Source organism: Monomorium pharaonis, chromosome 2, assembly GCF_013373865.1.
Source record: "Monomorium pharaonis isolate MP-MQ-018 chromosome 2, ASM1337386v2, whole genome shotgun sequence".
NCBI lineage: Eukaryota > Metazoa > Arthropoda > Insecta > Hymenoptera > Formicidae > Monomorium > Monomorium pharaonis.
In genome coordinates this window covers 8,887,653-8,900,061 of record NC_050468.1, presented here as the reverse complement: position 1 = coordinate 8,900,061, position 12,409 = coordinate 8,887,653, and the positions used below count along the sequence as shown (strand labels likewise).

The 12,409-nt window shown below is 41.2% G+C and overlaps 1 protein-coding gene across 1 annotated transcript in view; it reads left to right on the top strand.

Annotated features, from left to right (window-relative positions):
• Positions 1–12,409, top strand: part of LOC105830075 (protein gooseberry-neuro) — a 32,156-nt gene that overhangs the window by 18,410 nt on the left and 1,337 nt on the right. The window contains exons 4-5 of the mRNA XM_036283025.1: positions 10,799–10,995; positions 11,399–11,828. Coding sequence (XP_036138918.1) covers positions 10,799–10,995; positions 11,399–11,828 — 627 coding nt within the window. The remainder of the gene's footprint in view (positions 1–10,798; positions 10,996–11,398; positions 11,829–12,409) is intronic.

Here is a 12,409-nt window from a genome sequence, read left to right as displayed (position 1 = left end):
CGATGTGCGTAGGGGGGTTCGCGCGGGGACGAATACATAATAATTCTAAGAGTCATAATCGAGAGGCGATTGTTTGTGGAGAAAGGAACGGGACTCCGGCAAATAAAAGAAAACTCTGCACCGTCATCACAACTGCCCTTACACGGGACCACCAACGACGATGACAAGAAAGAGAGAGAGAGAGAGAGAGAGAGAGAGAGAGAGAGAGAGAGAGAGAGAAAGAGACGGTGTCTTGTTGGCGAGTACCTAACGCAGCGGCCTAATTGTACCGGCGGAAACTGTCATCGAGCTCGGTCACCAACCCTCGTACTACCGACTACCGGTCGCCCCATCCCTCTTCCTCCTCCTCCCTTATAACGCGCTCACACGTACGGCGCGTATATACACGGGCGTTGACAGGAAGACAGACCGTGGCACATGGATGTCAACCGCTTCGCAGGCTCATTGTTGGCGTTTTGAGGACATTTGTTACCATTTAGGGGGACCTCACACACGGTACCCGGGGACCCCCATGAGCGGCGGGAGTGGGAAGGTGGTGCCCGGGAGAGGGATCGGGGCTAGATTTATAGCCTACGGAGGTGCGGCAGGCACCTTTTCCGCCATTCAGCGGCCGATTCGACACGCGGAAAGCAAAAGGGAGGCGCAGGAAAGCGGCGGCGGTCTTACGGCTGCGACAACGGATGCTGCCGCTTATGCGGCCCCGATATATAACCGTCCACCTCGCGCCAGACTCCACCCCGCTTTCGGGGAAACGTCAAGCCTACCGAATGTGTGTATTATATTCTCGAATGCTCGGTGTAAGTGTCCCGATTTCGGATCACGATCACGCGTGATCGATGTGGCGATCGAAGAGAACACAAGTCCCCCACCACACGCTCACGGATGCAAAAGCCTCGAGTCCCCGCGGCTGTAACTTTCTTTGACGGACGCGCGGCGTTTCAAAGAGTCACAAACGTCTTAGCGTCACAGGTCCCCGCTGTTAACACTCTAATAACGGCGCGAGTCGGCGTTTCGCCGTATTTCCGGTAATCTCGGTCCGCGATCAACGTGTTAATCGCGCAAAATGACTTCGCGGGACGTGGTGTGCGTTGCGCGTAGCTATAATATGCTCTCGGCGAGGCGACAGGACGCGCGCGCGCGCGCGTGTACGAGCGCTGTACGCACACGCACAGCGGGAATGCTGACCGGCACATTTCTGGATGACGTTGCTACGAATGAGATATTTGCTCTCGACACCGCGGGACCGCCCCCCTCCCCCCTCCCCGCCCCCGTAATTGATTACACGCGTCTTTTCACGCGATCTATTCACGGCCCGATCGGCCGCTTTTCATCCTCGTGAGGCCGATATTGATTGTGCCTATCACCCACAACGGCTTGGCCCCGAGGCGCGGGCTCGCGCCAGCATCGAGCGACGGGATCACCTGGAAGTGAAGCTGGTAACTCACCCGCCGCCGATGCAACAGACGCTTGTCGCACACGTCGACAGCGCCGGCTCCCGCCGGGTCTTACATCATCGCTGAACGAGGAACGGGCGACCGTGCGCGAACGGCAAGCGAAAGAATGCAAAAGCCGCGAAACACCTCGGTCGCGCCGCCCTTACGGGGGGGGGGGGGAGTAATTCATAAACCATGCCGGGAAACAATTGGAAACGAATAAAAGAGCTTCGCGCGAGGGCGATCGACGTATCCGTTCGCATAGGTCGAGCTCTGGTGGTGGTGATCACGAAGCGAGAGTTCTTGGACCCGCGGTTTAATTACACACTCCGGCATAATTGACATTTCCAGGCGCCGCGCCGCGCCGACGCGCTAACAGGACGATCGCACGCGCGATAAAACAATGGCGTGGGCCGGGGCGATAATCTATAAAGCGTTTCATCGGGTGCCCGCCCCCCTGTCTCCCGACGGAGAGAGCGCATTCGTTCTCTCATTACAAGTCCGACATATGGGCACCTAAACGATCGCACGCATATATACGCGCACACATCCGCGCGCCATAATACTCGATCTTTCTGCCTCCTCCCGCTCGCGCTCTCGGGCGCAGCGGCCCTTTTTTTTCTTCCCCTTTCTCTTCCGGCCGGCAAAAGCGGGACGAGAAGAACGGGAACGGGAGACGGGGAGGGGGGGAATCCCGAGGATCGAACGGAGACGGGTAGAGCCCTCTGAGAGGACCGCCGATGTCAGAGGCCGCGCGAAGGAATGCTGACTCGCCCGAACACCGCCGCCCAGCCTCTCGAACGGTCCCCACACGAGGCGGCGAGGAGCACACCTGGCCGCGCCACCCCCGTCTCGCCGATGCCGCGGGAAGAGGAGCCGGCCGAACGAGCTAATAACGATAATTGATAATTAGTCGCACTGATATCCTCGCCGGGAAATAGACGCCGACGACAACGAGGGCTTGACGCTGGACCGCGAGGACCGAAAGGTGTGTCTTACGATATATGCGAAGAAAAAGATCTTGCTGAAGTAATCTAAAAGTCGAACACAGATCTGAAAATAATTTTGTAGGACGCTCAAGCTGATTGTTGGAATGTCGACGCCTTTTATTACAGCATTGCTCATCACGCTTAAGTGTCCTTCGTTTTAATGGTCCGACGAAATTATTTTTAGATTCCAGCTAAATTTTTAGATGCTTCAACGGAGAATTGTTGTTCTTTATATGTAGGAATATCAAACTGTGACATGTATTTCCTTCTTCTTAGATTTTACGCTGTAATACTAAACGGCGACAAGAGTATAAAATTTGCAATCGCAATTCAACGTGACAAGATGACGCTTATCATTAATTGAAACATTATTTTTGGACAAAGATATGATTCCTCCCGCGATTCAAGGGAAAAACATTGCCCGTATCAGTTTTGATTATTTGCAAAGAACGTGAAGTTGAAGAGACGCATTAAGAATAACGTAGAAAATTTTGTAAGAAAAGAATATCTAAATGTTTTCCCAGATACCTGCATATGTAAAGTAACTTATTTGTGCTTCGATTTCTCCGTGTCCGGCATCTTTTGCGGTAACCGCGATTCACTCTCTCACCTTCGCTTCTTGAAAGGAGTACGAGGCCGTGGTCCTCGATGCATTTTAATCGCGCGGCGCGCATCTTCTGGAAAGACGAGAGATAAAGGTGGTTACGTGATGAAGTGACCTTTTTCCGGCGACCGTCAAACGACGGAGGATCCTTCGACGGGGGATCCCCTTTGGCGGCATCTTTGGCGGCTCGTTCACGTTCCCCGGTATGACAAACGGAAGAATGGGAGAATAGCCCGGAGACAAGTTGCATCTACAGACAGTAAAGGTGGCGGAACCCAGGTTTAAATTCCTGTCACCGGCCTCGTCGTCGTCGCCGTACAGGTGAGAAGGGAGAGAAGGGAGACGATGGTAAAACGTCGAAAGATGTCCAGCGCTTTTTCTTCATAACGCAACTGAAGACGCGCGATGACTGCCAAGTGCGCTGTGGTGTGAGCTCCAATGACTCTTTACGTTCTCCATTATTTTGCTGCATCGATATCGAAAATCGAGTTTGCTTGTTGTAAAATTGCATTTGCGTTTCGTTCGATAATACTGTTTTAAGTGTGCGCCTTTTTCCGTGTTGAAAGGAAACTTGAAAATTACTGCCTATTCAATCAGCGCCTTGAGATTTATATACGGAGAGAATTTTCCATTATTATCAAATAATTTATAATATAAAAGTTAGTTTTATGATATAAAACTTTACTGAAATTTTTTATTGAATTTCACTAAAATTATAGTAAAGTTCTTGGAAGTCCATATTGTCCTACGATTATCGTAATTGTGAGGATAAATTCTAAGAAAAAATGCTCCCCGTGTACTTGGGATTTTTCTGAAATCATCTATATGTATTAAAACAGTGGGCGGTATTGGGAAAAACACCAGGCGAGCCTCGAACAAAAAGTTATTCCCATCGTTAATCAATACTATCCTGCGAAATCTTGACGAATGCCGAAAAGCGTCGCGTCTTTTGTCTAGTTTTGCTGAAAGCCCCCAAGGCGTTTAACTTTGACTAGGTGCCGGCGCGCCCGCCTCCATATGTGCAGAGGCCACGTTACGTTTTGACAAATGTAAAGTCGTACAATACGTAGAATGGAGTCGGACTCAAAGGACGGCCGCTGGGTTTTCTTGTACACTCGAAAGCCGCAATCCCGCCGCCGCTAGTTTCATTTCATTCCCGCGCGAGGTGAAAACCGCAAGGAAGGAGAGTATTCTTTATTGTGCGCCGGTAAGATTCGAGGCAGGTTCTACTGTATGTAAGGAAAATGGTAGGTCCTTTGAGAAGATAACTGTCGATCTTGCTTTCCGATCTTGTTCTCACATACGTCATGTAAATCTCTCGATCTGGTAGCTCGACCTCACCTTTCGACCGCACACTTTCGTTTCTCAATTAATAAAAATGGAAATCTAATTGTGCACGAAATGACCAACACTAAATTAAATTAATTTAGTTGTTCTATTATGCGATTTAATTGTAGAATACTATTGATATTTGCAGAGTTAGATACTAATTAATAAAAAGTCAAAAGTGAAATAATAAGATTAAAAAATTAATAACTTTTAACTTAATTTTAAATAATTTAATTTTTAACTGTGTGTGGTTAACTTTTGAACACGTAAACTTTAATTTAATTTTTTTAAATTAAAAATTTACTTATGTACAATAAAAAGTATGTTTTTATATCAAAAAGAGTATTCTTTATTAAACTTTATTTATGCAAATAAAAGATTAAATTAATTTCATTAATTTACATTATAATTATTTTGTTATTTAAAGTAATCTGATTTTTAAAAAAGACGACGTTTGAATATAAATAATACATTTTAAGTTTTAATTTAATTCAAATTAATTTAATCTTGACAACTGAGTTAATAATGACAAACTGAGTTTTTTATTCATGCAATTTTTAATGAAAAACTAAATTAATTTTAAGTTACACACACATTAACTTTAACTTAATTTTATTAATTAATGTAACTTAGGATTTGTATATATTTGTATATATCACCATTTTTATTGGCAAAATAAATGTTTGTAGATATAAATAATCTAATATTGACATAATCTAATTATTAACTAAAATTGCGCCAGAGTTGGTGAAGGGGACAAAATATCTGCGGGCTACACACCAAACTTACATAAATAGTATTGTAAAATTAATAAATCCTTCAGGAAAAATGATAATCTTTTTTTTTTCAGAGAATTTGAGCTGTTATATAAATATCAGGCTTTACGTCGAAATCGTATCTATATAAATAAAAATGTAAATGTTTGTTCCTCATCTAAGATCTCCGTAAGTTTTTCACCGATTGCTTTGAAATTTTGACACAACGTTGCTTTCGTAACCGGGAGTGTTCTTATGAGGTCTGATTTTGGAAATATCGTGTTTCAAAAATGATGGCCATAATTTAAGTGTAAAAAATAGTTTTTCATTAATATTATTGAAATTTTGACACATTGAGACGGGAAGAGACCGGGAGAGACCGGGAGAGACGGGAAGAGACGGATAGAGACCGTGAGAAACGGAGAGAGACCGAGAGAGATGGGGAGAGACGGGGAGAGACCGGGAGAGACCAGGAGAGACGCAGAGAAACGAGGAGAGACCGGGAGAGACGGGAAGAGACGGGGAGAGACCGGGAGAGACGGGGAGAGACGGGTAGAGACCGGGAGAGACGGGGAGAGACCGGGAGAGACGGGGAGAGACGGGTAGAGACCGGGAAAGACGAAGAGAGACCGGGAGAAGCAAAGAATGTTTCTATTGTGTTTAAATTAAGGTAATAAAAAAAATAAAGATGGCTGTTATTTTATTGAAAAAAAGGGTAAAAAAAAGGAACTTATTTGAAACAGTCTTTTGAATGGATTTCTAAATCCATGGCAGCTTTTAGAAAAAAAGTGAAAAGTACGTGAATAAATAAATATTAGATTTATTAAGGATAGATAAATGCTTATTCAAAAATAAAATAAAAAGAGCAACAGTAAAGCAAGGCTCTTGAAAGTTAAACAACGAAAGCAAAGAAAATTTGAACAAAACGAATAGAGAGCCACAGCAACGCGTGGCAGGGCATAGCTAGTATGTATATAATAATCTAAGAACCTGCGAACCAATCTCCTCTTTCTTGCGTGAATTCTCGAATAGGTCCAAGAAAGAAGTCTCAGGTGATCTCAATTGAACGTTAAAGCTCGTAAAACGTGGATCGCGAACGAAAAATCGGCTAAACGGCCGGTCGGCCGATCGGCCGGACGGCGTAAGAAATAGAATTACTGTCGTCGCCGTTTAATTCCGCATCGCGGAATCGGCGATAGCGCGCTGGCGTAAGTAGGCAAATAAAAGAGCGAGCTAATCCCCGTTTGTTGTGCCAGGGTGGATTGTCGGACGTCACAACAAGCCGCTCGTTGCTCATCGACGAGCACTCGTGCGATCCATGCGTGCGTTCGACCGAGCGATAAAATCCGTGCACGAGATTAAATGTTATTTCGAAACAGATGGAACGGAGACGAGAACGGCAGGGAAAGCACGACGTTTGTCCGACTTCGATCGGGACAATGGTTCGCGGGGACGCTCGATTGAGCGGGAATGGAACGATTGCGGGGACAATGAGAGAGGGAGTCGACTTAGGAGTAAATATTTGGCAAAGGTAGCCCGGGTCAGTTTCTACCGATGATCTTTGCGTATACGTGTTTTTGTATGCGTGCTTTTTTTTCTCTCGTTTATTAGAAAAACGGACGAACGAATTGCTGGTTCTCTCAACCAAACAGTTATCAATGGCGCTGAGGTAGAAGCGTATCGTATAGAAATGTTTACAGAACGAAATGCTGAATGCGAGGATATTACGAAGTTCATTTTAAGGATTCTTCGGGGAGGATTTAATTCCAAGTATCAAATGCTTGAGCAACGGCAAAACGAAGGCATGACGTTATTGTCCTCGACCAGAGAGGGCTGTAAGCCTTCTTGAAAATAAGTTTCAAAAAGTGAAGATTAATTTCAATAAGATAAGTGGTCATACACGGCGGAAAATGTACTCCAAATTCTGAAAAGAATGAATGAATAAATTTTCAAGAGGAGATTATTAATCTCTATAGATCAATAAAATATATATGTGCAAAAAAAACGATTTTGTTGGAGTGTGTAAAAATATAGATTAAATAATTTTGTTAGAATAATGTAAATATGATTATGTAGAACATTCAAACAATGATGTAATACTACAAAAAGTTTTGATATTTTAGCAATTTTAGCTTGAGAGTGCCCTTTATAATTATTTTAATAGTCCAACAAAAAATTATTTTCTTGGACTCTTTTGGTAAAGAAAAAAAGAAAGAAAGCATGGGTAATAGGATTTATAGAAATTGTCTTTGTTAAATTGAAAATTACAGAAAAAGGCGATAATACGACTTCCATTACATTTTGTACAATAATTTTGTTAATAATTAATATTTTAAATTAAAAACTTTACGATTTTTTTCGTTAATATGTTTGATTAATTCTAGATTCAAAATTATAAAATATCTAACAGAATATTGTTTATAAAAATGTGACGACACTGCATAATGGAATAATAAATAAAATAAAGATAAACAAGGGTAAGATTCGCTAAAATAGATTTCAAAAAAGGGTTTTATTTGAAGAATAGTGTTCCGTGCACAATTATCTATTTAATCAAAATAAAGAGAAAATATTTCACAATATATGCAAATATGTGCACGTATACACAATTTCTTCAATATAGACCGCAGTATTAAAAATCTATAATATATGTGAGGTAAATGATAGATTATTAGTGATAGAATTAACTTACTGAATAACTATTTTATTATAAAAATTTTGAAAAAAAAGACCGGATTAGGCCTATTGAGATGTCAACACTTTTAGGGAATTTATACATTAATAAAATTCCATACTATTGCTTAACTTTGTTTGTTAAAATGTGTATAGTTGAGTGAAAAGTTAAATAATAAGAAAAACATACATATATTTGTGATAATACGCTTAAATTAAAAAAGAATGATAAAGCATATGTAATTTAACAGCAAAATATTATACCTTGAAAAAGTTTCAGAATGCTTAAAAATAAAAATGCTTTATAACAAATGCCGTTGTATATTAATTCCATTGCATAACTGCGGGCTACTAAACAAATGATTTCATAATTATTAAAATTCGTCACCTTATAACGGAGATATGAATGGTCATAATACAAAGATTATAATACTATCTTCTCTTTTACTCTAGATGAAACCCTGTATAATTGTTATAATATTATCACGATAAACAGAAAAAAGAAACAGAGAGGGCTGGAAACCATCATTGTATGATAAACGATGATAAACTCTTGAAGGAGTAACTGACTCCGGCTAAAAAAAAGTAGTCGATCATAAAACATATCAAAACTATGAAAACGAGGCAAGATGGCGGCGAACATGATGGTAACCATTGCTTGCCTTTTACGAGCACTTTATGGATGCTTTAATGATTGCAGTATATGTAGTACATGCGAACGTATGCAGAACGCATAAAGTTGTTCCGTACAAGCAGATAGATTGAAAGGAGTTTAAACCAGAAAAAAATACCAGAATTTTTATTATATTTAAATAAAATCGATAGACAAATATAGATTTTTCCACTCACATTTTTATCAATTTACTTAGCAAAAACGTAAAAAACGTACGCAAATGAAATATTTCTATAAATAATCATTTGCTGCAATTTGCTGACGACGAATTGTACAAGAATAAACCAGTGACAATATCCTGGGGCTTTTTTTCTGAACTATTAGGTGAAACGTTTTTGAATTCAATCATAGAAAACAATTAAGCCGTAGGAAATACGATGACTGTGCGAAATAGCCGTCGTCGGATACCCGTATTGTATAAATGATGATCATCGTCTCATCAATATCCCATTCAGAGAAAGAGGCGAGTTCATTGGCGATGCAACGGCGAACTGAGTGACAGGGCTTTTTCGACGATTTATCGATTAGCAGTGACGGCCGTTTTAACACCAATTAATAATGGCCGCGCGAAATTTCGGATTGCTATCGCTTCGATATCGCGAAAATTTTTCAGATTGCAAGCACATAATTTGCGAATTGTTTATAAAAGATTTTTGTTAAAGATTAAATAAGTTACATAACAACACACGAAGAAAAATGATTTTACTGTTTTAACAAAATTGCTTTTGTTATTTGTAATGATTGTGACAAAATTTAGTTGAACTAATTTCAGACATTATTTGTTAGTAAGGCAAAGTCTGTTTTATCTGCTAAAATAGAAAAAAATTGCCGAGTGTATTTGTCTTTAGAATTAGATTAATTTACTACTAAAATAATATATTTCTAGCAAATACTTTTATTATGAGAGCAAAACAAATGAGCTTATACGAACTTAATCCCATCTATCTAATTGACTATTCAACGATTCGCTACTTGAATTTGTCTTTATGGTAAAATAATCTGTACACTGCAAAACACATCCGCTCTAAATTCCGCGAAACTATAATGGAAAAAAATGACTTTTTTTCCACTTTAGATAAGTGTGAAATTAAAACGGAATTATATATGCAGGACATTGTCTTTAATGTCCTTCATAAATAGAACGGACTAATGTCCGCCCTAACGGCTGCCCTCCCCTCAGTTGCAATAAACATCTCTATTGCTAACCGTTGGTGCCAACACGGGCACTGATCGACGAGGCAACCACCGCGGCAAATGCACGGCATGCGACCGCGACGAATTTGAGTTGTCTCCCGCGGATGACAACGCAAACGTGTGCTTCTTTTCTCACACGCTCATAGGCGAATAATGCCCGCAAGAGGAGCACACACCCGCGTCACCATCCTCGGGAAGCAACCCAAATTCGCAATCACATGCCGCATACCCACCGCGACGGCCACCGCGCCGATCGACATCCACAACTAGCACCAACAATTAGCAACAAAAACACTCATCACAACTGCGAAGAGAACGGCCGTCAAAGCAGACAAGCTAACAGACTGTTGTAACAGTGAACGACAAAGCTATCGCTACCGCTCGCGCCATATTGCGTTGCCAGCATAGTTTTGTTTATTTCGTCCGCTTTAATATACATGACGGACCACATCCTTTATAATGTCCGGACCACATCCTTTATAATGTCCGGTTTAACGTCTATTCTATAATAATTATTTTCAGTCCTATTTATATAAAAGACATTGTCATACATAGATAAAATGTCACATTAAGAATTGCGCCAGTCACGCTTAAGTAAAATGGACACGTAAGAAATCCGTTCTAATATTGTATATTCCGTTATAAAATATACATGTCCTTTATATATAAAGAGGATATGCTTTGCAGTGTAGTTTTGGCAAAGTAATATATCTAGTAAAAATACGTAAGCTGCTCTTACAATGACTAATCTCATTATAATAATCTAACTTTACTATAACATCATAAAATCTGTGTAGTAATAGAAATCTATGTATAAACATAAGAAAACTGATAAATTTGTAATATGAAAAAAAACTAGGAAATTGCAGAATTAAGACAAAACTTAAAATTATATACAAGACTATAAATTTTATTTAAGAAATATTTATATTGGATAATCTCTCTCTCTCTCTCTCTCTCTCTCTCTCTCTCTCTCTCTCTCTCTCTCTCTCTCTCTCTCTCTCTCTCTCTCAGTTCTATTAATTAACAGACTGAGGCCACCCGATAAGTCGTTTGCGATAATACGAATGGTCAACTGAATTTCTTTGAATACTTTCCTTCGAATTTCTGGAATGTGACAATGATTGTCATATTTTTACGGTTCTTAGGTCGTTGCGGTGACGATTCCGACACGGAAAGCGAGCCGGGCATTCCACTAAAGCGAAAGCAACGCCGAAGCAGAACAACGTTCACCGGAGAACAGCTCGAACTGCTGGAAACTGCGTTCCAACGAGCACAATACCCAGACGTTTACGCCAGGGAGGAATTAGCTCAGAGAACTGGACTGACGGAGGCGAGGATTCAAGTGAGTATTGTGTAACGTTAGTAGCTACCATTAAAGTATGACATCCATTACAACAAATTTGGCTAACCAAATTTTTATATTCTTTTATCAATTCTCGTTAAAAACAATTAAAAGATATGCGAATTACACTTCGAGTATGTACTCGAGGAAGCAGAGAGCAGAAATGTAGACATTCTAGAAAACAGTAAGGAAAACACTATAATACAGCGTGTAGTATAACGCAAGCATTACCTGTATAGCATATAGTATATACTTACATACCATATAATAATAACATATAGTGATCTGTACATAGTGACTATACAGGTCCGAGTAAAAAATGTGTTTTCATCGCGATTACCGTCAAATCAATTGATTCTATCGGAAGGATTGCCATCAGCAAGTGTCACGCGCACTGTTTCAGGTGTGGTTCAGCAATCGCAGGGCGCGACTCCGCAAGCACACCGGCAGCATAGCGCACTCGGTGACGAACCTGCCGTTGACGCCTTGCCAATACGCCAGCCACGAGCTCGTCCAGATACCGCAAATGCCACAGATGCCAGGTGGAATACCTCAGGTACCCACAACGTTGCATCACAGCCCGACGACGCTGCATCAGGCGCCCAGCAGCGTTCACCAAGTCCCAACCGGCAGCACCGCCATCGCCCAAATGGCTAGCACGATGGCCCAGGTGCCCACCACGATGAGCGGCGCCCTTCAGGGACACGCGGTTACCATTTCCGGTCATATCGGCTCGCTTCCGGGACACACGGCCTCCATGCAACTCGCGCAGGTATCGACAATGCAGCCACCCGCCGCGCACGGCGCGCCTACGTCGCTTTCGCACAACGCTGGTGAGTACTTTTCATAAGATCTGCGAGTCACCTTGGAAGAAGTCGGAAGACCGTACGGTATTCCAAAGATGCCTTCACGTTTCAACATTCGGAGTACCGAGTGGTCATTGTTGACCATTTCTATTTCCTTTCACGGAAAAAAGGATTAGTTGCAGTAACAAAAAATCTGTGTGTGGTAGCTGGATTTTCATTGTATACCATTGAAATTTAGCTACAACACACAGATTTTTACTGCTACAAATGATCTTTTTTCCGTTATTTTAACCCTCCAGTAGGCGTGTGCGGTGTATTTTACATTTAAGCTTCTTCGAGTTTCTTGATTTCCTAGATTTCACATAGAAAGAAATTTTTTCTTTCGTCCCTTTACGTTTAAAATTTTGACACTGTCTAATGGGTTATTATTAGGGGAGACTAGGACAGGTTTGCAAGTACGAATACGTAAATTGTTTATATACTAATTGTGAAAAAAATAGTTCGAATAAAATCATAAAACATTTCTTTAATATAAAGGTACTTATCTCCAAATTTTATTAAAATCAGACAAATATTATAGCTAAAAGAAAGAAAAAACTGATTTCGAG